Source organism: Fukomys damarensis, unplaced genomic scaffold, assembly GCF_012274545.1.
Source record: "Fukomys damarensis isolate Sample0158 unplaced genomic scaffold, DMR_v1.0_HiC HiC_scaffold_38, whole genome shotgun sequence".
Lineage (NCBI taxonomy): Eukaryota > Metazoa > Chordata > Mammalia > Rodentia > Bathyergidae > Fukomys > Fukomys damarensis.
The window spans coordinates 25,423,660-25,450,769 of record NW_022900950.1 but is presented as its reverse complement, the minus strand read 5'-3'; the positions used below and the strand labels follow the sequence as shown (position 1 = coordinate 25,450,769).

The following is a 27,110-nucleotide window of genomic DNA, read 5'->3' as shown; positions in this document are numbered from 1 at the left end:
TACTCCCAAATTCATTCCTGAAGGCAAGCATCACCTTGATCCCAAAGGCAGAGAAAGAACTAACCAAAAAAGAGAACTATGGGCTAGTCTTCCTAATGAACATCAAAGCAAAAATCCTCAATAAGATCCTGGCAAACAAAATTTGGATCATCAAGAAGATGAAGTGGGATTCATCCTAGGGATGCAAGTATGGTTCAACATATGCAAATCAATAAATGTAATAAAAAGTAATATACTATATGAACAGAGCCAAGACAAAAATCATACGATCATCTCAACAGACACAGAAAAAACATTCAACAAAATCCAACACCCATTCATGAAAAAACCCTACAGAAAATTGGAATAGACAGTGTTTATCTCAACCTGATAAAAGCCATCTATGAAAAACCAACAATAAACATCATGCTAAATGGTCAAAAACTAAAATTCTTTACTCTAAAATCAAGAACAAGGAAAAAAAAATACACTATTGTCACTCCTCTTCAATATAGTTCTGAAAACATTAGCCATAGCAGTTAGACAAGAGAAAGAAATAAAAGGAATAAAGATAGGAAACAAAGAAGTTAAATTGTCATTATTTGCATTTGATATTCAAGACCCCAAGAACTCCACCAAAGGTCTTTTAGACTTAATAACCAAATTCAATAGAGTAGCTGGATACAAGGTCAACACACAAAAATCAATAGCCTTCCTGTATACAAACAACAGACTCACTGAGAGAGGAAGTAAAGAAATAACTCCTTTTACAATAGCATCCAAAAACATAAAATACCTAGGAATCAGCCTAACGAGAAATCAAAGACTTCTACTCTGAAAATTACAGCACTCTGAAAAAAAAAGATCTAAGAAGATATTAGAAAATGGAAAGACATCCCTTGCTCCTGGGTAGGAGGAATCAATATGGTGAAAATGGCAATACTTCCAAAACTGCTATATAGATGCAATGCATTCCCAATTGAAATTCCAGCCACATATTTCACAGGGATTGAGAAAACAATCCAAAAATTTATTTGGAACAAGAAGAGACTAAAATAGCAAAAACAATTCTAGGCAAAAAAGACAAGGTAGGGGGTATCACAATCCCCAACTCCCAACTATACTACAAGGCTATTGTGATAAAACAGCATGGTACTGGCAAAGAAACAGGATCTGTGGAACAGATTAGAAAATGCAGAAACAATTCCAGATATACTTAGCCACCTTATATTTGACAAAGGAGCCAAACAGCCTCACTGGAGGAAAGATAATCTCTTTAATAAATGGTTCTGGAAGAACTGGATTTCAACCTGCCAAATATTAAAAGTAGACCTGTATCTCTCACCATTAACTGAACTAAAATTGAAATGGAACACAGATCTAGATATTAAAATAGAAACACTAAACCTGATAGAAGATAGGTTAAGTAGAACTCTTGAAAACATTGGTGTATGAAAAAACTTTATAAACAAAATCTCATTCACATGGGAACTAGCACAAAGAATAAACTGGGATCTCATCTTATCAAAATCCTTTTGCATTGCAAGAAATACCACCAATAGAATAAAGAGACAACCCACAATGTGGGAGAAAAAAAATTTTACCAGACACAGGACTACTGTCTATAATATATAAAGAACTAAAAAAAAAACAAAACAAAAAACAGACCTTCAAAAGTTTAAAGACTCAATCCAAAAATGGGCATCTGAAATGAATAGATATTCCTCAGATGAAGAATTAGAGACAGAAAATAAACATATGAAAAACTATTCAAATAACTGGTCATTCATGAGATGCAAATGAAAACAATGCTGAGATTCCATCTCACTCCAGAAAGAATGGCTGCTATCAAGAAATAAACCAGTAACAAATGCTGGTGAGGTTTTGGGGGAAAAGGAATCCTTCTCCACTGTTGGTGTATAGACTGGTGCAACCACTGTGGAAATCAGTATGGAGAGACCTCAAAAAACTAGGGTTAGAGGTTCCAGCTATATTGACCCAGCTATTCCCCTGCTAGGTATCTCCCACATAGAATTAAAAGAATCATACCATAGTGATATATTTGCACTCATGTTTATAGGAGCACAGTTTTTAATAGCTAAATCTTGGATACAGCCCAATTGCCTGTCAACTGGAAAGTGGATAAAGAAGATATAGGCTTTTTTTTTTTAATAAAATGGGGTACTACTCAGCCATAAAGAATGAAAAACTGGAGACATTTATAGCTATATAGATCCACATTGAGGTCATACTCTTAACTAAAATAAATAGGACATACATGTGTAAATACCAAATAGTTGCTATGGTATAAGAAACTGAAAGTGTAAATGAGGATCAAAATGTATAATAGATAGTCTGAAATAGGAAGACAATATCCAAAGAGGAAGGGGAAGTGGAAGGGGGAAGGGAAAGGAATAAATATGAGAAAATGAAAAAACAGAAACAAAGTTTTCATAAATAGTGAAACAGACTTGGAGGGTTTGATGTGAGGGCAGGAGAATGGGGAAAAAATAAGAACCAAAGTACATCACGTAAAGATACAAATTCCCAATGATGAATGCCATCGTATTGTAGACCTAAAATGTACCAACAAACTTAATGAAAAATAAGAAAATAAAACCCACCCTACAGAATGGGAGAAAATATTAGCAAATCATATATCTGAAAGACATTGACTAAAATAGATGAAAAACTCCTACAACTGAACAATAAAAATGGAGAAGCATCCAGTGACAGATGGAGAGACAACACGTGTGCACACATAAGGTTTAAGAAACCTTAAAAAGGAGAACATCCTGTATCATGCTACAACACAGATAAAACTTGAGGATATTATACTAAGTGAATAAGTCAGTCACAAGAACATAAATGCTATGTGATTACACTTATAAAAGGTACCATGATACCAAGTTCACAGAAACACAAAGCAGAATGGTGGTTACTGAGGCTTGAGGATCATGAGCTATTGTCTAATGGGTACAGAGTTTCAGGCTTACAAGATGAAAGAGTTCAGAAGGTCTGTTTCACAACTGTGAATGTACTTAACACTAATGAAATGACACTTAAAATGGTTAAAATGGTAAACTATGTTGTTTATACATTTTTTTTTTCAATTTCACTTACTGGAGGTCTTCTGCCATGACTAGTTCTTACTGCTTGCTGAAACCCTGTGTCATTCTCCAATTCCTAAAATGAAAAACCAAATTTTACATTCAAAATCAAGCAAGAATTGGAAAAAATGTTTAAATACTTCAGTTTGATATTCAAGATCCTCTATAATTCATTTTACCCCAAATACTGACTTCTGGGTTGGGACTCAATTATTCTTGTCCTCAAAATCTACCCCCAAATATCAAGACTTTTTTCTCCCCAAGGAAGAGAACTGACTATGCTAGTCACTTTTAAAGGAATTGTATTTACCTAGTATTGAAATGGGTGGTATCATAACACATGGTTAAAAAATCAAGTATATAAGGATAAGGCCTTTTTTTTCCTCTTTCTTCCTCATAGCTAATGCAGCAAGAAAACAGATTCATATTTCTCCTCTCTCCTTTTCTCCCCATCTCTACAGTCTTTTCCTCCTCTCTTTTCCCATGTGCTGAGATTTACCTGAGAAACCTGCAGGACAGAAAAGGCCACATTCTCTATAAGAAAGGAGGCACACACTTTCTTTTGTCTATCTCTAATTTCCCTAGTGAAAAAATCTTTTCATCTCACTATAGAGTTAGAATATGAGAAAAACTGGAACTAATCTAGGCAAACAGAAGGCCCACCAAGTCCAAATATTATAGGCAGCTAAGTTAGATTAAAAATAAATATACAGTTAGAGAGGAACTGGGCTGTCAAGGAAGTGAGCAGAAAAAAATAAAGACATCAGAATTGTCATTGGAAGCATATCTGAAGAAGACCAGGCCTCAAGATAAAGATGTAATGTCCAGGCCTACTTGCCTCCTTAAGTGATAAGCAGTAATTTAGAAATATAAGGTGGCTAAGTATATCTGGAATTGTTTCTGCATCTTCTAATCTGTTCCACAGATCCTGTTTCTTTGCCAGTACCATGCTGTTTTATCACAATAGCCTTGTAGTATAGTTGGGAGTTGGGGATTGTGATACCCCCTACCTTGTCTTTTTTGCCTAGAATTGTTTTTGCTATTTTAGTCTCTTCTTGTTCCAAATAAATTTTAGGATTGTTTTCCCAATCCCTGTGAAATATGTGGCTGGAATTTCAATTGGGAATGCATTGCATCTATATAGCAGTTTTGGAAGTATTGCCATTTTCACCATATTGATTCCTCCTACCCAGGAGCAAGGGATGTCTTTCCATTTTCTAATGGAGAAGAACTACTGCCATTACTCTTCAAACTTTTCAATGAAATTGAAAGGGAAGCTATACTTCCAAATTCATTCCTGGAAGCAAGTATCACTTTGATTTCCAAACCAGGGAAAGTTGTAAGTAAGAAAGAGAATCACAGGCCAATCTCCTTAATAAATATAGATGCAAAAATCCTTAATAAGATACTGGCAAACAGAATACAGAGGATCATCAAGAAGATACATCAGGATACATCCTGACGAAGTTGGATTTATTCCAGACATGCAAGGATGATTCAACATATGCAAGTCAATAAACCTAACACACTATATTAACAAAGTCAAGGACAAAAACCATATGATCCTCTCGATAGATGCAGAAAAAGTATTAGACAAAATTCAACACCCATTCATGATAAAAACCCTGCAAAAAATTGGAATAGATGGTATATATCTCAACTTAATAAAGGCTATCTATGAAAAACCAACAGCCAACATCATATGAAATGGCCAAAAACTGAAAACCTTCACGTTAAAATCAGGAACAAGACAAGGATGCCCACTATCACCACTCCTCTTCAATATAGTTCTGGTAACATTAGCCATAGCAATTAGAGAAGAGAAAGAAATTAAAGCAATAAAGATAGGAAAGGAAGAAGTTAAACTGTCATTATTTGTTGATGCTATGATATTCTACATTGAAGACCCAAAAAAACTCCACCAAAAGACTTCTAGACTTAATTGACACTTTTAGCAGAGTAGCTGGATATAAGGTGAACACCCAAAAATCAATAGCCTTCTTGTACACAAATAACAGACTCACTGAGAGAGAAATTAGGGAAACAATTCCTTTCACAATAGCATGCAAAAAAATGAAGTATCTAGGAATCAATCTAACGAAAGAAGCAAAAGACCTCTACACTGAAAACTACAACACTCTGAAAAAAGAGATCGAAGAGGATATAAGAAAATGGAAAGATATCCCCTGCTCCTGGGTAGGAAGAATCAACATAGTGAAAATGGCCATACTATCAAAACTGCTATACAGATTCAATGCAATGCCAATTGAAATTCCAACACTATATTTCACAGAACTAGAAAAAAGAATCCAAAAATTCATTTGCAACCATAAGAGACCTAGAATAGCAAAAGCCATCCTAGGCAACAGAGACATGGCAGTGGGTATAACAATTCCCAATCTGAAACTATATTACAAAGCCATTGTCATAAAAACAGCACGGTACTGGCAAAGAAACAGACCTGAGGATCAGTGGAACAGATTGGAAGACACAAAAAGAAATCCAGATGTACTCAGCTACATCATCTTTGACAAAGGAGCTGAGCATCCCCTCTGGAGCAAAGATAGACTCTTCAATAAATGGTTTTGGAAAAACTGGATCTCAACCTGCCAAAGATTAAAACTAGACCCTTATCTTACACCATGCACTAAACTAAAATCCAAGTGAATTAAAGATCTAAATATTAAAACAGAAACACTAAACTTGCTGGAAGATAGGTTAGGCAGAACTCTTGAAGACATTGGCATAGGAAAAGACTATGAACAAATGCTCTGTAGCACGGGAACTAGCACAAAGAATCAACAACTGGGATCTCATCTTATTAAAAAGCTTCTGAACTGCAAAAGAAACCAACAACAGAACTTTCCCTACAATGTGGGAAAAAATTTTTACCAACTGCTCCTCAAAGAACTATTATCTAGAATATATAAAGAACTCAAAACAATCAGCCCTCCCCCAAATATAAGGACCTGATTCAAAAATGGGCATCTGAAATGAACAGACATTTCTCAGACAAAGAAGTAAAAGCAGCAAGTAAATATATGAAAAAATGATGGACATCACTGGTCAGTCGAGAGATGCAAATGAAAACAACACTGAGATTTCACCTCACCCCACAAAGAATGGCTGCTAACAAGAAATCACTCAATAACAAATGTTGGCGGGGTTGTGTGGAGAAAGGAACCCTTCTCCATTGTTGGTGGGAGTACAGACTAGTGCAACAACTGTGAAAATCAATATGGAGATACCGCAAAGAGCTGGGAGTAGAGGTTCCATTTGACCCAGCCATCCCTGTGCTGGGTATCTTTCCAAAAGAATCATATCACAATGATATACGTGCACCTATGTTTATAGCAGCACAGTTTGTAATAGCTAAAACTTGGAAACAGCCCATTTGCCCATCAGTTGGACACTGGATAAAGAAGATGTCGTTTTTTCTATGAAATGGAATACTACTCAGCCATAAAGAATGAGAAATTAGATTCATTCATAGGAAAATGGATACCTATTGAGGACATACTCCTAAGTGAAATAAATAAGTCACATGTGTAAATACTGAATAGTTTCTCTTGTGTGAACAAACTATAATAGTACATAAGGTCCTAATGAGATAACTGACAATGTGAAATAGGAAGAAAAGGGCTAAAGGTGTAGGGAGAGTGCGAAGGGTAGGGGAAAGTAATCAGGGAAATGAAACAAATAGGAGAAAATGAAAAAATGGAAATAAAATGTTTGTAAATGGGGAGGGGAGGAGGGGGTGAAGGGAGGGCAGGGACAAGGGGAAAAAAATGAGAACCAAAACCTGTCATGTAAAGGTACAAGATCCCAATAATGAATGTAACTGTACTGTATACCTAAAATATACCAATAAACTCATTGAAGGGGGAAAAAAAAAAGAATTGGTGGTCCTGGGAGACAATTAGGTCCTTGGAGGCACTGTGCTTTGAAAGGATTATTGCTGGTGTTTTGGAGTTAGTTGATGAGGGAATGGGTTGTTAAAGAAGAGCAAAACTGCCTCCTCTACACTCTCTTGGCTTCTTGTCTCACCATTATCATCTGTGAGGGAGTTCATAAGAACCCCTATCATGATGCCATGTGCCATGCCAGGACATAGCCAAGGAGCCCTCACCAGAGGATGAATGGGTAGAGTGGCCTGATTTTGGACTGTTAGCCTCCCACACTATGAGTTTAGTGAATGCCTTTTCTTTATGCATTGCACAGCTTCAGGTATTGTTACAGAAATAGGAAATGGACCAAACGCTTGTCAAGTATTATAAAATAAATAATACATATAAAATAGTAACTATCAATTAACTTTTTAAAGTCTGAAGATAATGAAAATAAAATGTTCAAATAACTAGGATGTTAATTCAGTGCACTTTTAAACATGACTATTATACACAAGCATTCTTTAACTTTTACTTTATCTTTCACATGAACTACATAAAATTAAATAAGTATAAAATTCTCAGCAATAAAAACTGGGAAGTTTCATTTGAAATATAAAGCCAAAGGCAACCTCCAGGATAAGTGACTATACAGTATTTCTACTTTGGCAAATGTTTTGGCAAAAGGATGTGCTCTAAGATTCTAAGCTATAGTAAAATTTCATTAATCAGCTCAATCAGTGGTAACTAAACAACAAACTAAAAAGCATGGTCAATAAATTCTCTAATTTCAAACTCCAAACACAACTTCTTGTGAATTTTTCTTCATGCCTTGGTTAACAAAGTTCATATTCTATGAATATCTGAACCAATAGTTTCAAGTAATTAAATCATACATAGAACATTATTACAGCTAATTATGATAAAAGAAAACCAAGCATAAATCATGTAATTTATTTTTGGATCTAATATCATATATTGCTTCAAATTAAGTCATAAAATCACACTGTGACAACCTTAGATGGTAGGAGGTTTCTTAGGTGCTTTAAAAATGATCATCTTCATGATCCATTAATTTCACCCTGGGATTCTTATCTTAAAAATGTTTAATCAAAATATAAAAACTATTCATGCAAAAATTGTTTATTGCAGTTTCTACAATTGCAGAAAATTACAATAAAATAATCTATGATGAGAAAATACTTCCAAATGACATATTGCAGCATTATGTAGCCATTAAATCATATTTTTAAAAATATTTAGTATCATAAGACACTGCTTATATAGTTCAATGTAAAATAGAATAGCAAATGCTAGTTCAATCCTAAATATGGTTTAAAAAAAAGAAAAGTATAGAATACACAAAAGAAAGACAAAAATATTAACAGGAGTTATTTCTGAGTGACGCCAAGTTTGTTTTCAACAGTAAGCATGAATTACTTTTACAACTGGGAGAACAGAGAGGGTTCAATTGTGTATGATCTGCTTTCTCATTAAAGGGACAAAATATTCAACTCCCACAACTTAATGGACTACAGATTTATTTTGGCTGTTTTAGAGGTTTCAGTCCATGGTCAGCTGGCTCCAAGGTAGAAACATCCTGGTGGAAGGGTGTGGTGGAGAAAAGCTGCTTACTTCATGGTGACTAGGAAAGAGAAGAGGGGAACAATACCAGAGAGAAAGGGCCAGGGATCAGATAGTATCCAAGGTCACATCTTGAATACTTACACATACACAACCAGAAGTGTGCTCCACCAATCTCCTGGATGGCTCCCAAGCCAATCAAGTTGCACAACCAAGCTTATCCATCACAAATGGTTTTATTAATTTATGCTAATTTCAGAAAATGCTTATGCTATAATGCAAATTTTAGAAAGAAGACTGCATATCATATCTGCATGTGTATGTTTATATATATAGAAAGGACCTATGTATATTAAAAGACAAGAGAATACAGCAAAATATCAGGTTATACATCCAATGTAGGTGATCTCTGATGACAGGATCTGTTATTTCATTTCTACTTTCTTCTAATGATCTACATCTTTTAAATTTTGTTAATAATTGGTATCACCTAGATTTTTATTTAATATAGAGTAAGTGAATGGTTCTGTTTTCTTTCTTGTTTGCTTTATAGGTCTCAAATCCACAGATCACTGCTTTATTTTAGAGAAAAACACACTTCAAAAATTACTAAAAGCCAAATGAAAGACTCTAGAATAGAATGAGATTTCCAAAAGTCCTACAAATACTAGTATCTGTTTCTTATATACTTGTAAATACATTAACAAACACATCCTTCATTCTTACTTTTTCTCATGCTAATTTAAACTTCTTCTTTTACTTTGCTTTTTTTAACAATTAAGAAACTAAAACTTTCAGGAGATAGAAACAGATCTAAAATATTCAAATTTGTCTTAGTAACAATTTGAAATTACTAGTCCATTAAATATTAAGAACATAGATATTTGGTGACATAAATGGAACCTTTATGGAGGAGCAAAATCAGATCACCCTTAGGATGGGGAGCACTCACAGCAGGATGGGCCTTCCCATTATCCCCTTCCAGAACTATATCAAACCACACAGAGGACTAATTTAGTGATCACAAACCCTTAAATCCAGCATCACAAACACTATATTCAGTCACCTCTGAAAAGCCCCACCTATGACATTATGAGGCCTTAGGGGGATATTTAGACACACGCCACAATAAGCACTGAGTTAATGGTTACCTCTGAGTAGTGATGGTTTCTACAAGTTCGACTTTTTTTATACTCATACCTCTATTTCCTATTTTTTCTATAAAATACTTACATAACTTAGGTAGAAGAAAAATAATTCCATGGTATTTCAAACTCAGAGCACTAACAACCCAGCATTAGAAATTCTTTGATGAGCTAAGTCTTTATCTTACACATTCATATAGTCCGCGCTGAAGAATTCAAGTATACAACTCATCTTAATACAGTAACATACCCTTTCGCCTGATCTTTCATACACCTGCATTGCTACTGCTGATTAGAGTCTTCACTAATAGTAATTTTCTAGGCTTCTGAATCAGCTTATTTAATCTTAAGCATAAAAAAGCAAAGAACCATCAAATCTAGTCTTCATGAATCAGCTGAGCTCATTGACCAAAAAAAATATCAAGGAAAAAAACAACTATAATTTTTTTTTTTTTACCTCGGTATCATAGGTTGGGTTGTAGTCATTATATCCAGAATAAAGATCATCTTCATCACTCTCTGGAGCCAGGTGCACATTTTGCATCATTTGTACCTATGAAAAATCAGCAGTGTGAATACCACATAAGAAATAATTCTTATTTTCTTTAGTGTTGGGGATTTAATCAAAGACCTTATACTTGCTAAGCATACTACTGAACTACACTCCAGTCCCTAGAAATAATTCCTTATTAAAAAAAATAACTAACAATCTTTCTGGTCAAACTGAGTATGTTTTTATGGCTTTAATTTTTTTCAAATTCCCAAAATTAAATATCAAAACATCCACTAGTGCCATTATTTCATATTCAGTCTATGTCTTCTATACTGAAAGAAAGGTAACATGTACTGAAAGAAGGGTACAACTGGTTATCATGATTTTCATGAAGTTTAGTATCAAGTGCTAAGGAAACATATGTAATAGTCAGTAAAAATGCAAGGAAAAAACAGTACACTCCCATCATTATGGCTAAAATTAAAAAGACCAACAACACATAATGTCAGCAAAGGCCAGGCATGGTGGCACACGCCTGTAATCCCAGCACTCAGGAGGCTGAGGCGGGAGGATTGCTGTGAGTTCCAGGCCAGCCTAGGCTACATAGTGAGCTCCAGGTCAGTCTCAACCACATAGTGAGACCCTGTCTCAAAAAACAAAACAAACAAACAAAAAACATAATGTCAGCAAAGATACAAGGCAGTTAGAATACTTATACACTGCTGGTGGAGTGCAAAATGGAACAATTTTGGGAAAAGATCTGGTAGTTTCATAAAATTAACGCTTTTTGACACAGAAGTTCTACTCCACAGTATTTTTCTGAGGAATAAAAATATGTTTATAAAGATTTGTGTAACAGTGTTTATACCAGCTTTATTCATAAACCCTAAAATTAGAAGCAGACCATAAACCCCAAAATCAGAAGATGGACAAAAATGTTAGTTATTTATACACTGAATTGTTGTTTACACTATCTGGTGATAAAAAAGAATGCACTAATGACATATGTAATACGAATAGTCTTAACTATGAGGAGTAACAGAAGCCTCACATAAAACAGTACATTATACACTGTTGCATTTCTATGAAGTTCTAGAAAAGGCAAAAATAATCTATGATAGAAAGCAATCAGAACAGTGGTTGTTTCTTGAATCTAGTCAAGGTCAAATGAAAAAGGGCATGAGAATTTTCTGGGGTGATGATAACTGTTCTACTATCTTGATGAGTTTAGGTCACATAAGCGCACATGTGTGAAAATTCAAAAAATGTATACTTAAGATTTCTGCTTTTCTTTGTAAATTTTATTTCAAAAGAAAAACTGTAAAAAATATTGAACTATATTTAATATGCATTACTTGAGAATCTGGGAAGGAGTCCCAGAAGTGTCATTCAAATCCAGTCAGTATTTTAGGCAATTTGGGGGATGAGAGGTGGGAGAAGGCTAGTTAGCTAGAAAAAAAAAGTAGTTTTGAACTACATACTTTGTTCTTTAAAGCCTGTACCATTTTAGATGTACCAGTAAATTGAGAAAATTTCATTATACCAATAATCATAATACCAAATATATGTGGTTTCTCAGAACCTTTAAAAGGTAATGATATATATGCGCTAATAAAGTTATTACTTTTTTGAGACATGATTCACATTCTATCAAATTCTCCCTATTAGCAGATTCACATAGAGTGTGCAACCATCATGGTCTAACTCCAGAACAATTTCCTCATCCATAAACAGACTTGAGGTCCTTAGCGGTCACTTTTCCATTTCTACTTAGTCCCTGGCTCCTACTAACCTAATTTCTGCCTTTATGATTTGCCAGCTCTGGACATTTCACACACATGAAATCATATTCTAGGTGGCCTCTTGTGTTTGGCCTCTATCATTTAGCATGTTTCCAAGGTTCTTTCATGATGGTGTATATATCAGGACTGCATTTGTTTTTATAGCTGAATAACAACTCAGCAACATTTTGCTTCATCTATTTATTAGTTAATGGACGTTTGGGCTGGCTCTACTTTTCTGAGTTTTACAAGTAACACTTCTATAAAAATGTGTGCAAGTTTTTGTATGCATTATTTTTAGTTCTTTGGGTACACACCTAGTAATGGAATTGCTGGCTTATATGGTAACTCTATACTTTCTGGAAGAGCTGCCAGATTATTTTCCCAAGTGGTGCAATATTTTACATCCTGTCAGCAATGTATGAAGCTTCTAATTTGTCCATGTTCTAGTTAGCACTTGTTATTTTCTCTCTCTCTCTCTCTCTTTTTTTTTTTTTCTTTTTTTGCGGTACCGGGTATCAAACTTAGGACCTTGCACTTTCTTTATTTTTTTTCTTTTTATTGAGTTTATTGGTACAATCTAGGTATACAATACAGTTACATTCATCATTGGGATCCTGTACCTTTACATAATAGGTCTTGATTCTCATTTTTTCCCCTTGTCCCTGCTCTCCCTTCACCCCCTCCTCCCCTCCTCATTTACAAACATTTTATTTCCATTTTTTCAGTTTCTCATATTTTTTCCTCTCCCTTATTACCTTTGCCCCACCCTTCCCACTTTCCCTACACCTTTAGCCCTTTTCTTCCTATTTCACATTATTAATTATCTCATTAGGATCCTGTGTACTATTATAGTTTTTCACACCAAAGAAACTATTTGGTATTTCAGTTAAAGAAATCTCTGTGTGAACATTAAAAATAGGGAATCCTAAAATAAAACTAAAAAGGAAAGTAAAAGAGAAAAGGCAATGATGTAACATTAAAATAATCCTTAATTCTGGAGATGAAAATGGTCCCCGAACATATTTAAATTGCTTCTTGCTCTTATAGTCTTATCTTATTCTTTTTTTCATTATTTAGAGAATACTTTATTAGTTTCTGTAATCAAACCCACGTAGATATGACCTTACATATTTAGTACGATGTGTCACCCCTGTACACATGGAAAAAAAATAAAAAATAAAAATAAGAATTAACATTTCTAGACCAATATGTCTGTCCATTTCTGTACAATGCCAGCTCAATACAGTAAATTGGGATGACTTTTTCCAAAGCTGGTAGCACCGTTAAAGTTTCCCAAAATTCAATTTATATATATGCATATAAATATTTATATTTATATAAAAAGACTAATAATAGCAGTATGTTATGCATCGATAGCAGCAACAGCTTTTCTAGGTTCTGCAGTCATCTGAACAAAATTATAGACATTCAGCACATTCCATTAAAAAAAAAAAACAAAGAAAAGAATAATATCCAGACAACAGCAAAGTTCTGTTGCTGTTGTGGTACCTGGCACCATTTTTTTTATTAGCATCTTAATCATCATCTGGAAAGAGAACATTCTAGAGTAATATCATTAAATGTAGCTCTGATAAAGCACAGGACCTTGCACTTTCGAGGCAGGAGTGGTGCCACTGAGCTAAATCCCCAGCATGTCCCTCTTTATGAGTGAGTACTCTAATGGGTGTGGATTATTTCAGTGTGATGCTGATTTTCATTTTTCTGATGACTAGTGATGTTGAGCATCTTTTCATATGCTTATTTGCCATTTGTGTGTCTCTTTGGAGAAGTAGCTGTTCATTTTCTTTGCCCTAGTTTTTTGCTTTTCTTTTTCTTTTTGTGGTACTGGAAATTGAATCCAAGTTCTTAGCATTGAGCTATATACCCACCCCCTCCATTTTGTTTTGTTTTGTTTTTTGGAGACAAAGTCACTAAATTCCCTAGCCAGGGTGGGCTCAAACTTGCAATCCTCTTGCCTCTGCCTCCCAGAGTGCTTACAGGCATCCACCACCACACCCAGCTTCTCTGCCCATTTTTTAAAGTTGGGTTGTCTCATACGGGTTATAAAAAGCCTTACTATCCCAGATATTAGAATTTATCTCATATACACACACATATATATATGTACATATATTTATCATATATATATATTTACACACTTATTTTCTTCCATTCTGTGCAGTCTTTTCACCTTCTTAATAGTATTCTTTCAAAGTCTAAAGTTTTTAATTTTGATGATATATAATTTGTTTTTTCTTTGGTGGCTTATACTCATGGTGTTATATCTAAGAAAAAATTGCCTAAACCAAGGTTAAGAAAATGTACACTTTTTTCTAAGAGTTTTATGATTTTAGCTCTTACAATTAGGTAATTTGATCCATTCTAAGTTGGCACCAAATGTCATATAGAAATGGTCAGTCAGAAATACTTTCAAAAGGTATTAAGTCATTGGCAGGAGATGTGTAAAGTATTTTACTTTAAAAATTTTAACTCAGACAATACAAGAGACTCCTTTAGCCATGATTTCACACTGTGGTTTCAGCTACCTGTGGTTAACCACAATCCAAAATAATAAATGGAAAATTCCATAAATAAACAATTTGGAAGTTTAAAATTACATATATTCTGAGTAGCATGATAAAATATAATATAGTTCTGTTGTATTCTACATAAGCTATGAATCATCCCTCTGTCCAGCATATCCATGCCCTGTAAGTGGCCATCCTGGTTATCAGGTCAACTGTGGCAGTATCACAGTGTTTGTATTCAAGGAACCATTATTTTACCTATTAATGGCCTCAAATTGTAGAACAGTGATGCCAGAAATTCAGACATGCCAATAAGAAGACACAAATGTTTCCTTTAAGTATTAAGTCACATCATTAAACAAGGGTGAATATAATAATGTTTTCTGAGAGACATATTTCTGTAACTTTTATTATATTTCATTGTTATAATTGTTCTATTTTATTATTTATTGTTAATCTCTTACAGTGTCTGATGTAAGTTTTATCATAGATAGATACATGTAAGGAAAAAAACAGTATATAAGGAATTCAGTGCTACCTGAGCTTTCAGGAATGTGCTAGGCGGTCTACAAATATATATTCTGCAGAGAAGAGGAGACTAGTGACTTAAACCAGTGTTTGTCAAACTTTAGCATGAATCAGACACCTAAGGGCTTGTTAAATTCAGGTTGCTGCTCCTTGCCACCAGTGTTTCTGATCTGTAAATCTTGAGCAGGAGAGATCACTCTATTTTTCCTTTAAAATATGGGTTTCTAACAAGTTCCACAGATGGTGACGTTGCTGGTCTCTGTACCACACCATGAGAATCTCTATGTTAAAGACTTTGATTATGAGCCTTATTTAAATGTCTAGCTTACACAAAAGTCATAAAAACAAGCAACTTTTAAAATATAAGATCCTTTCTGCTTGATTGCAACAGGATTGAAAAAAAAACTATACCTGGAAGAGACTTTAACTGAAAAGACATATAGTAGAAAATACTAATTTTAAAGATAAGCAAGTTCAACAAAGGTGAAGGGAATTACCCATGGTTAACAATCATGGGTGGTAGAACAAATACTGTAACTCAGTTTCTAGCTTCTCCAAGCAATTTCAAAATCATCTTATATACATAACAAGCTCCTAATACTGAAATAATTTGGGGATAATGTCACATCAGTGTAAATTAAATATGTATTGATAAAATTTTTAAGTGTTAAAAGTTTTTTTACTATGCTCTTCTTTGATGGAGAATCTACTTCCAACATGCCTACTGTAGTTACTTAAAAGCTCACAACCAGAGAATCAGCCTGGTAAAAGAAAAAGGGGAATTTTAGGCTTAGAGTCTTGGGAAACTAGTACAATTGGCCCTCCCTTTGCTTGGCTTCAACGAACTGCAAATTTTAAATTAAATCTTTTGGGAAAAATCACATCATACTGGACATACAGAGACTATTTCTTGTCATTATTTCCTAATTCTGTGTCCAATTATTTAAAGAGCATTTACATTGTGTTGATTATTATAAGTATTCTAGAGATTATTTAAAGTATCTGAGAGGATTGCATAGGTCATATGCAAATACTATATCACTTTATAGGAGACTTCAGCATCCTAAATTTTGGTATCCGTGAGGGAGAGTTATGTGTGTTCTGGAATCAATCTCTGGGGAGGGGGTGGGGAACACTACTTAGTGTCTGGAATTTTTAAAATCTTCGTACGACTAAAAATGTGCTTTATGCATTCTTTTGTGTACTTTCACCTTTTATTAGGCAATTTCAAAGGCTTGTCTCCACATAAAAATCGAAGAGGATTGGTCGCTTTATCTGCTGTGATATTTAGCAGCTGCTGCAAGGGTCTCTTAAGAATTTGGAACTCCTTTTTAAGGTAAGACTACGATCCGGGGCGACTATTTTAAGCAGAACCTCAATGCCCATCCCTTTAGTGGGAACTGGAACGCTGCGAGCCAGGGAAGGAACCAAAGAGTGCCAACCAACGTCCGCGTCTGCGAGACAGACGTGGGCACCACCTGGCCCCCCTGCAGCTGCTGGTGGGAGAGAAAGGGGCGAGGGCTGGCAGAGTCCCTCCGCGGCCTCCCACCCCGTGCGGCGGGAAGAAGGGGGCCCACAACGGGGCGGGCTCGGACACAGCCGCGAGGATCCCCGAGGCCCTCCGACCCGGCCCCGAGCCCCTCTCCTACCTCGAGCTGAGGGGAGCGGGGGTGACCGCGAGTCGAGCCCAGGGCAGACCCGGGGTTGGTGTGGTACAGAAAATCCACAGGCCAGAGCGCCCCGCTGAGCCGTTGCCAAGCGGAATCTAAGGAAGCCGCTCCCACAGTCCACCGCGCGGGGGCGGGTGGGGCCGGAAGTTCGGATGCCTTCGGGGGTGTGGCGGAAAGGGGGTGGGGGCGGTATCCAAGGAGTGTGAAGGGCAGGAGGGGAGCCCACTCCTTGAGAGCTCCGGAAGCTGACAACCGAAGGTTGATACTGGAGTTACTGTGAAACAGGAGATCTCTCAGAGCCATCGCACTTATCTTGCTAACCTCTTGACGGGAGCTTGTGTTCTATGTAACCACTAAAAATAATTTCATTCATCATCCTATGAAGCTATTCTGAGATGACACTTTTTAGGAAGTTACGGCCCCACATTTTGCGTCCTAACTCTACCCAGTGCATACCTCTTTTGTGCTTTTAAACATGTCTGTTTTCTCCAGGAAAAGTGTGAGGGCCTCGGGAGAATCGTTGTATCCCAAGCTACTAGAACCTGGGTCATTGTAAAGCTTAATAAATATAATGCGAACGAAGATGAAAGTCATAATTATTTCATTTCTCGTTAAATTTTGTCGTAGGTTTACAGGCAAATTGTGGGAATAGACAAGAAGTCTAACGACAACAATGATTAATGAGTTTTTAAAATTAAGTGTGTTGAGTAGCAATCCTGAGTCGGTGCCCTTAGGATGCTTTTCGTATCTTGACTCCCGCCGTCTGCGCGAGGCCATTTGCAAGCGGTGGCGCCTTGGGTCTGACTTCCAGTTCCAACGTGCGAGGTGAATGGATTGCAGCAGTCACCATCGTGGCTGGGACAGCTGCAACTGGATACCTAGCTTACAAAAGATTCTGTGTTAAAGATCATCGCAGTAAATCTATGGTGAAACTTCACATCCAGAAAGACAACCCCAAGGCAGTACACGCCTTTGACATGGAGGAGATAAAAGCTGTGTACTGCCGTTCTTGGAGGTCCCAAAAGTTCCCACTCTGCGATGGATCTCACACAAAACACGACGAAGAGACTGGAGACAATGTGGGACCTCTGAGCATCAGAAAAGGAGAAACTTAAATGGACACTTCTGGTAATACAAATCAACTAGTCGTGATGTTACCCGATTATTTAATTAGAATGGCTGCCACTTCTGTCTAATTCACCTCGCCTGGGTTCTAATGGGGTATACTGCCAACTTCAGCTTTTGTGTTTATGGCATTTGCCTTACTTGTTGAAGCGTTATGTTGCATATTTGTTTAAGCAGAAAAAAAAAAGAAAAGAAAAAGGAAAAACCAACTTCATGGTTTGTGGATTATTTCGTCTCATAAGAATCCGTTTCTTTATATTTAAAATAATGGTATTAGAATATAGTTGTATCTTGAAGTTAGAATATTAAATTATCTCAAAATCATGTATATGCAAATCATACTTGTAAATTTCAAAGAAAAATGATTCCCTTTTCATATCACTTGTTAGTCTAGAAGATAAGTATGATTAAGCTACATTAATTTCTTAATACAATCTAGGAAAAACATGTTATGACGTTGGGTTTCTTCTTGGCAATGGTGATGACACTAAAAAAATGTGGTTTCTGTGTTTTCAGTCAAAATGAACTGTGAATGTATTCTACTTAATTATAAATCACCCAGGTCAGTAGTAAAGAGGCAACAACTTCCATTGTATTCATCTTCATTGATATTTACTATTAGTCCATTAAGGAACCAATAGTAAAAATTTAGATCACAATGTTTATAGATTCTAAATGAGCATGAAGAGTGTCTTTAAATGTAATATTCCAGAATGCTGGCCCAAGGAGTGGCCAGCACTCCAAACTGAGGGCATGGAAAGAGTTAGAGCACCCATGTTCATTCACTACCTACCAGCTCATCTGCTGTGGCTGGCAGCTGGGAACAAATGAGAACCAGCCCAGGGACATTTATTCAGCAGGAATGTCGTGAAGCACGGACATGTTCAATCTGGTTTTCTACATGAGGTTGATGCTGTTATGGTTTTAGTGTGAGTGTTCTTAAAGGTTTCAGCTGTCTGATATTCATCAGTAGTTCTACAGAACCCTATATTCCTCCAATTGTTCTTCCCTCTGTCTCTGCAACCTAGAGAGGCTAGGTAGCCATATTCTCTGCATATTTTGTTACCTTAACTTCCTAATTTTCCTCACTGCTTCACATTAGTCTACACTTCCACCAACAGTGGAGAAGGATTCCTTTTCCCCACAACCCTGCCAGCATTTGTTATTGGTTGATTTCTTCACAGCGGCCATTCTTTCTGGAGTGACATGGAATCTCAGCGTTTCTTTCATTTGCATCTCATGAATGACCAGTGATGTTGAACATTTTTTTCATATGTTTATTTGCTACTTTTACTTCTTTGTCTGAAAAATGTTTGTTCATTTCAGATGCCTATTTTTGGATTGGGTCTTTAAATTTGGGGAGTCTGTTTTTTTTTTATTTCTTTATGTAGTCTAGATAGTAGACCTTTCTCTTAGAACAGCTGGTAAAATTTTTCCCACATTATAGGTTGTCTCTTAGCTCTGTTAGTGGTATTTCTTTCAATGCAAAAGCTTTTTAGTAATGTGAGATCCCAGTTATTGGTTCTTTGTGCTAGTTCTCACGTGACAGGTTTTATTCATAAAGTCTTTTCATACACTAGTTCTTCAAAAGTTCTACTTAATCTGTCTCCCATCAGGTTTAGTGTTTGTTTTAATATTTAGATCTTTGATCCATTTTGATTTTAGTTTAGTGCATAGTGAAAGACATGGGTCTAGTTTTAATCTCAGCAAGTTGAAACCTAGTTCTTCCATCACCATTTATTTTTTTTGTTTTGTTTTTGGTACCGGGGATTGAACTCGGGTCCTTGCGCTTGCAAGTCAGGCCACTGAACCACTGAGCTAAATCCCCAGCCTCCAGCACCATTTATTAAAGAGGCTATCTTTCCTCCAGTGAGGGTATTTGGCTCCTTTGTCAAAGATAAGGTGGCTGAATATGTCTGAAGTTACTTCTGCATTTTCTAATCTGTTCCATTAATTCTCGGGTCTCTTTTTTTTTGCCAGAACCATGCTGTTTTATCACTGTAGCTTTGTAGTATAGTTTCAAGTTGGGGACTGTGATACCCACTGCCTTGCCTTTGTTGCCTAGAATTGCCTTTGCTATTCTAGGTCTCTTCTGGTTCCAAATGAATTTTTGGATTGTTTTCTCTAGTTCTGTGAGACATGCCGCTGGAATTTTGATCACCTCCCTTTTAAATTGAGTGTTGGATATTATGTCTCAGAAATAGGAAAGCTGACTTATACAGAAAATGTGTACCAGAGAAGTGGGACTATAGCTGCAGTTGTACTTGGCCATGTTGTTTAAAAGCCTTTGCTTTGTGGAAGTTTAGAAAGGTTTGGAGATGCAGGTTGAAAAAAGACTTTGAATGCTATACACAAAGCTTGATGGGTGAGTCTAGCCAGAGCTCAGAAAGCCAAAATGCTGATAGCAATGTTAACAGTAAAGGCCAGGCTTAGGAAGTTTGAATTGGAACAAAGACTCCATTGCCAATTGAACTAGAGGTGCAGGTGCTACACTCTGTTTTGCTTTTTCTTTTTCAAGTCTTCATTTTGCTCATGTCTCAAGACTTTCTAGGAGACTTGAGATTCAGGCCAATGGATTGATTGATCTGGTGGAGAAAATTTCAAGGAAGCCCATTGTACAGGCTGTGGCATGAGCACAGTTGGTCACTTTTAGCTAGATTTATACCAAGAGTATAAAGGCGTATAAAGCAGAGCAGAACAATTTGAAAAACTTAAATTTTGCCTCAAAAGGAAGGATATGTAAAATTGGGGCCAAAGGGAGTATGGGTGCAAAAGAGATTGGCACCATTAAAAAGAAATCAAGTACCTTGTACAGGAATTAGAAGAAAAATTCTTTGAGGACATCTAAGGAATCAGCAAGACCCTACCCATCACAGGTGTAAGGGTACAAAAGTATAAACTTTTCATTTAAGCAGAGTTCCTGGGGTTCCCTTGAGAAGGGTCACCTAAGGGATTGGTTCCCCAGGGTTCAGCCATCCAGGCGCTTCGAAGCCACTGCAGTCATGCCAAAGGAGGCCTGACTGCTGCTTCCTCTGAATGCAGACTTTTGCACTGTCCAGGTGTTGTTGGTTTTACTAGCATGTGTATGCCAGAATTGTTGGGCTACAAAAGCTTTCACTGAGATTTTAAAGAAAGACCCGACGAGCTAGGCAAGGAGCCACACATTCTCCATTGTACTTTCATACAAATGTGGATGGAAATATTACTAATCTCCAAGGCTGACCTCAGGCCCAACCTCATAAACTTCACATGGAGACTTGCAACATTACTTTGAATTATCTCAATATTGCCTTTTGGGTCAGTCTTAAACATTGGCTCTCTGGTCTCAACTTTCACATTTAAATTCTTGGAAGTATCTTATTTCCCCATCAATCTTGAAAGTTGGTTTTGCAGGATATATCAGTATAGGTTGGAGGTTCTTTTTCTTTTAGAACTTGAAATACCTCACTCCAGGCTCTCCTTGATTTGAGGGTTTGTGTTGAAAAGCTTTGCATGTGATTTGTTTCTTTTCTCTAACTGCTTGTGGTATTTTGTTCTTCCAATCTTGATTATTATATGTCTAGGTGTAGATTTTTTTGGTTCATGGCTAGTTGGAGTCCTATTTGCCTCAATTTTCTATATGTCAAATTCTCCCCCTCTGGGAAGTTTTCTGTCATTGATTCTGTGAACAGTCTTATTTATTCTTCTTTGCATCATCTAGGAGTTGTTGGTTTGATTTCTCATGACCCCTTACTGTTTTTAAGAGATCTCTCTTTTCATGGTCACTGACTGCAATCCTATCTTCTATATCCAAAATTCTATCTTCATATTCACTCATTCTGCTGCAAATGCTTTCAGTAGTATTTTTAATCTCATGGGTATCTATTTGAATCTATTTCATGATTCCACTTCTTTCCTACGTTGGGCATTCATGGTTTCCATTTCTTTTCTATAGTGGGCATTCATGGTTTCCCTCATGGTCTTGAGCTCATTTATCTTTTTATCTTTTTCTGTTCTAGAGTCTCTAATAATGTCTTTTATTCTTATCATCATCTCTGTTTTTATCTGGGAAATTATTTGCTTTGAATTTTTCTAGAACTTTATTTATCTGTTTTTTCACTTCCTGTGCTATCAGTTCAGGGTGTCCAGATGGTTGACTGTGAGACTTTTCCACCTTATTTTCCCCAAAGTTTACCTTTGGTGAGCTGGAAGTCTGCATTTGTGCCTTGTTTAAATATCTTCTCATTCCTATTTTTGTTGTTGGTACTGTCCTTGGTTAAATTCTTGGGTTAATACTTTGATCTTCCAGATATAGCTGGTCTTTAGGTTTTGAGTCTCTAATGACTCTGAGGCAGTCTCATTTTCATTATACCAGGAAGGACAACTGATTAGATCAATCACAACACCTTAGCCCAAGCAATAAAATCAGCAACAATAGCATCAAGCACAGCTTAGAAAATGTCAATTTGTGTTAGTTATTCGCATTTAGATTCTTATAGCTATCAGAATAATCTTATTTTCTGCTCTTTCTTGCAGTCCTAAAAGTACTCTGAGTGCTATTTCAATGCATGCAGAAGCCATGAGAACCTGCCTGCATCAACCCCAATACTCCTCTAGCCTGTACTCTCCTCCTTCTGACCAATATAAATTATAAAAGAGGGGGATTGTGGGGAGATGATGGCTAAAGGAGTGATTGAACTTGAGTGTACTTGTTCCTTGGGGAACAAGAGTTCTCATAATCCTGAAATGCATGCTTAAAGTTTGGAGTAGAGTCTGTGGGACAACAGTTAGTGGAAGTATTGGCAAGTTACTGTCAAAGATGTTTGCTTCAGCCAATGTGTTCCCCTTGTCTCAATAAGATTGTTCAAATTAGATCAGTATGTGCCACCAACATTTCAAAGAAAGGCTGAAAGGTTAGGCAAGGAGCCCCTGAGAGGGCAGTGTGTAAGTTTTGGGAATAAGACCAAAGGTACAACAGTGACCCCAGAAGTTGGAAATGCCTGGAACATGGAATGTTTTGTTTTGTGAGGAAAACTGCAGATCATGAGCAGAGCTTGGGGGAGGGAGAGAGGGAGGGAGGAAGGGAGGGGGGAGAGTGAGAGAGAGAAAGAGAGAGAGAGAGAGAGGAGTAAGAAGGAGAGGAGGAGGAGGAGGAGGACGCAGAGGGAGAAGGAGAGGGAGAGGGATACTGCAACCAGCAAAGTCATAGGGATGGGGCTACCCAAGCCCTCTGGAACTCAAAGTTTACCAACTTGTACCCTGAATGCCAGATATGGAGCCACAAGACTTAATGTTTGCCTGATAGGTTTTGGTCTTGCTCTGATCCTATTCTTTTTACTCTCCTGATTCCTCTTTTTTTTAGAATGGGAATGTTTACCCTGTATCATTGTATGTTGAAATTTAGTAACTTGCTTTTTTAATTTTATAGGGGTCACAGCCAAGAGTTTGACTTGAGGCTTAGTGGAGACTTGACTTGGACTTTTTTAGCAATGTTGTGACTGTTAAGAGCTTGGGGAAGGGATTATTGCATTCTTAATTGCTTGCAGAATAAGTTGCAACATATTAAGTGGAGTTTTTAACTTATAATTGTGTTTATTTGGAGATTAAGTATGGTTTAAGGAGATGTGTTTGGGTGTCACATTGACAAGGGGTAGGATTAATGGTTGAGCTTAATTGTGTCAACTGATTGACTTGGAAGTCACCTAAGGGATTAGTAAAGCACACTTCTGCTGTACTCAAGAAGATCATAAAGGTATGACTTTAAGTACTCTATAAAGATTCTTGTTACTTCCTCTCCGGTGATGTTGCCCTGCTCTGCCATGAACTAAGCATCTTTGCTCTGTCATACCCTTCTGGCATGAATGTTTCTGCCTTGGAGCCACCCAACCATGGACTGAACCCATGAAACCATGAGCCAAATTAAACTCTCCTCCTTTAAGTTGTGGGTGTCAAGTGTGTCTCTGTGATGGGAATCTAATAATACATTGTCCTCTGTCTCCTTTCCTCTCAGGTCAAAGTTCTACAATTAAGGATAAACTGGTTGTGTTTACCTCAATATCCCATGCTCTATACACCAGGGAGCTCAAGGAGGAAGTATCTGTTTCTTTTAATCTTCCTCTCACCTATCTAGATTTTCCTGAAGTGGAAAGGGTGTTCAAATATTGGGCATATCAAAATAATAAATGTCCATGATACCTCTTCTTGCCCTCCCCACTGGCATTCTTCCTTTGCAATACTTGAAATCTCTCAAGCCACTAGAAAATCTCATAACCTCTCTCACTTTCATACATGCTAATCCTTTTCCCTCAAATGGCCTGCCCTCCAGTCCTGGTAGGCTGGACTTCCCTTTCTACAAGTAGCTTTCCCTAGTCCTTTTATATTAGATTGTAGGGGGTATCATTACAAATTACCACTGACTAGGAGGCTTAAACAGAAATTAACTTTGTAGGGGGAACAGATTTAGCTCAGTGGTTCGGTGGCCTGCCTTGCAAGGACCCAAGTTCAATCCCCGGTACCAAAAAAAAAAAAAAAAGAAATTAACTTTATAACAGTTCTGGAGGCTGGAAATCCAAGATCAAGGTGTCAGAATATTTCATTTCTAGTGAGGCTTCTCTTCCTGACTTGTAGATCACCTCCCTCTTTCAGGCTCTTCATATGGTTACCTCTCTGTCCAGGATATCCCTGGTATATGTCTCTTCTTTCTCTAAGTCAGATTGAATTAGGGACCAACCTAAGGACCTTATTTTACTTTAATCACAGTAGTTCCTTTATCCAGCCTTGCTTGTGTAGTTTAAGTTATCAATTGTCAGCCACAGTCCAAAAATATCACTATATTGCAATGCAAAATTAAGACATTTTGTAGGAAAAAAGATCACATTCACATAACTTTTATTACAGAGTTTTGGTATTTTATTATTAGTTATCAATTTTTTATGGTTTATATCTATCTGCATGTCCACCTCAAAGCCTCCTTATGAGCAGAGATGTGGAAGGTGATTAGATTATTAGAGGCACTGTTGCTGGCTTGAAGTTGTGAGTTAGGGCTGGTTACAAGAGGCAGTTCACTGAGGCCTGACCTGGAAGGGTGAGATGTGGTGGTCCAGCCATCACAACATTAACTGAGTTGGGGAGTGAGGATTGAGAAAGGAAAGAACACTCAAGCCTGAGTGGAGACCAAGAGAAGTCTGATTTATTTCACAGAAACAGCTCCTTTTATAGCTTCACATCAACAGGAAGCACCAAGCAACTATTTGTATCTTTTATGCAAAGACCGGATTTTCTGACTCTTTACAAAGAACATCAGATCTGTGGCTGTCTCTTTGAGTTTCTCCCATTGCAGCAACAAATTTAACAAGCAGAGTCCTGGAATGTTACACAGATTGTATCAATGCCTTGAGTGTAGAGGTGAAGAAGTTTCCTTTTGAATGTCAAACTCCTAGAGGGCCGTGGCCGAGCTCCCACAGTGGGAGTGTCCCCCTTCCCTCTCTGCTTCCTAGCAGCATGATGACCTAAGCAACTTTTATCTCTCTGCTGCGTTGTTTCTTCTTGGGAGGTGGCTGACCATGAATTGAAACATGAGCCAAAATAAACCTCTTCTCCTTTAAACTGCATGTGTCAGGTATCTCAGCAACCAGAGAGTGACTATGATGATCTCTTATTGTGCCTAATTTATAAATTAAACTTTATCTCATGTATGTATAGGATAAAAGAGAGTTTTGTACTACATATATAGTACCAAGTATAGAGATGTTTTAGTACTGTCTTTGGTTTCAAGCATGCGCTGGGATCTTGGAATGGGTCACTCATGGATAAGGGTGATACTTGTATAGTCACATTCTGAGGTACTAAGCATTAAGGATTTAGCATATGAATGTAGGATGACATAATTCAGTAGCTAATGCTGGTTCATGCTATGTCCTATATATCCATGTATCATGTTTGACTGTCCACTGTCATGACAATAAGACATTTTCATAATTATTATCTATTAAAATTTATCCAAGTGGACCACTAGTTGCTGCTCTCCACTGATACTATGTTTTAGATCAGATGCATGTGTTAAAAACTTGGGTGGACATTTTAAGAGATGGTGCTTATGAGGGGTTTAGGTTATTGGGAGTGTACTCTGAAACAGTAAGTGTGACCCCCATCCCCTTCCTCTTCCTCTCTGTTTTGCATCCCAGCATGAAGGAAGCAGCTTATTCTGCCACAGGCTCCTCCATAATGTGCTGCCTTTCCATAGAAGCAATAGAGCTGAGCTATGGTAGACTAAAACCTTCAAAACTGTAGGCCAAAATAAACCCTTCCTCTTTATAAGTGGATTATTTCAGACAGTTATTACAGTAATGGAAAGCTGAGTAACATAACTGGATTCCCAACACCTAGCATAGCAAACATTTGTGTTTGTCAAATAAGTAATGTATTAGGCACTATGAAAACTTTTCACCTCTTTTGTCCTGAAAAACACTATGAAATTCAGTGACTTCTTGCTAAATATTTTAAATTATCATAATACATTTATTTATTTATTTATTTTTGTTTTTTTGGAGACAGGGTCTCACTATGAAGTTGAGACTGACCTGGAACTCACTATGTAGCCCAGGCTGGTCTTGAACTCATGGCGATCCTCCTGCCTCAGCCTCCCAAGTGCTGGGATTACAGGCATGCACCACCATGCCTGGCTTCATAATACTTTTAAACATAAAGGTGGAAAGCAAATTATTCTGAAAATGCAGAATTAATTTTTCCACTCTTTCAATTAACACATCAGCACTTTCTTGGAGCTAATGACATGACCAGCAAAACTTACAATCTTTCTTATACTTCCTAGGAGGATAATTACTCAGTGTGAAAATACAATCAATGAAATTCTAAACCCTTTATTTCTTTTACTGTTAGTCTGATGCCAGCCTGTACTTACCACCTGGGTATTTTGCCAGGGGTTCTCGTCCTGTTAAAATGTGTAAGAAACAGCACAGATAGGCCTACCATTGTACCTTCTATGTTAAATGCACTGCATTATCCCTGCCTCCGGAGTCACTGAGATTTGTATTTCTTAATAAAAATAATATTATTCTCCCATCTAGTATCAAGAAAGTGTGGAGAAATTACTCTCACAGTCTTTGGTTAGTATCTTTAGATCCTAAATTGGGGGTGGACAGTGTACTCACACTTTAACACAAAATACCATACTCAGATTTGCAAGATTTCTTACTTACACGCTACAAGTTAACTTGAGACTACCAGTAATTTCAATCTGTTCTGAAATAAATGGACATTGGACTGTAAATTACTCTAA

General features: G+C 36.9%; 2 protein-coding genes across 9 annotated transcripts in view; one reads left to right on the top strand and one right to left on the bottom strand.

Moving 5' to 3' along the window:
- Positions 1 to 16,839, bottom strand: part of Ift88 (intraflagellar transport 88) — a 141,551-nt gene extending 124,712 nt beyond the window's left edge. For 7 of the 8 annotated variants that reach the window (XM_010633795.2, XM_033759938.1, XM_010633792.2 and 4 more), the window contains exons 1-3: positions 16,688 to 16,767; positions 10,163 to 10,258; positions 3,103 to 3,165 (exon numbers count right to left, since the gene is read on the bottom strand). In XM_010633795.2, coding sequence (XP_010632097.1) covers positions 3,103 to 3,165; positions 10,163 to 10,252 — 153 coding nt within the window. In that variant the 5' untranslated portion in view covers positions 10,253 to 10,258; positions 16,688 to 16,767. Of the gene's footprint in view, positions 1 to 3,102; positions 3,166 to 10,162; positions 10,259 to 16,687 lie in introns of all 8 variants that reach the window. The other variant, XM_010633791.2, reaches the window with a different exon arrangement.
- LOC104868862 lies at positions 16,417 to 17,933 on the top strand. The gene is made up of 2 exons (XM_010633853.2): positions 16,417 to 16,767; positions 17,443 to 17,933. The coding sequence occupies exons 1-2, from the start codon at positions 16,417 to 16,419 to the stop codon at positions 17,821 to 17,823; spliced, it is 732 nt and encodes a 243-aa protein (XP_010632155.1). The 3' UTR covers positions 17,824 to 17,933.
- Positions 17,934 to 27,110: the final 9,177 nt, after the last annotated feature.

Coding starts and splice junctions, on each gene's coding strand:
- LOC104868862 (XM_010633853.2), top strand. CDS start 16,417: ATGCCCATCCCTTTAGTGGGAACTGGAACGCTGCGAGCCAGGGAAGGA. Junction 16,768..17,442: donor GTGGTACAGAAAATCCACAG/GCCAGAGCGCCC, acceptor CGGTGCCCTTAG/GATGCTTTTCGTATCTTGAC.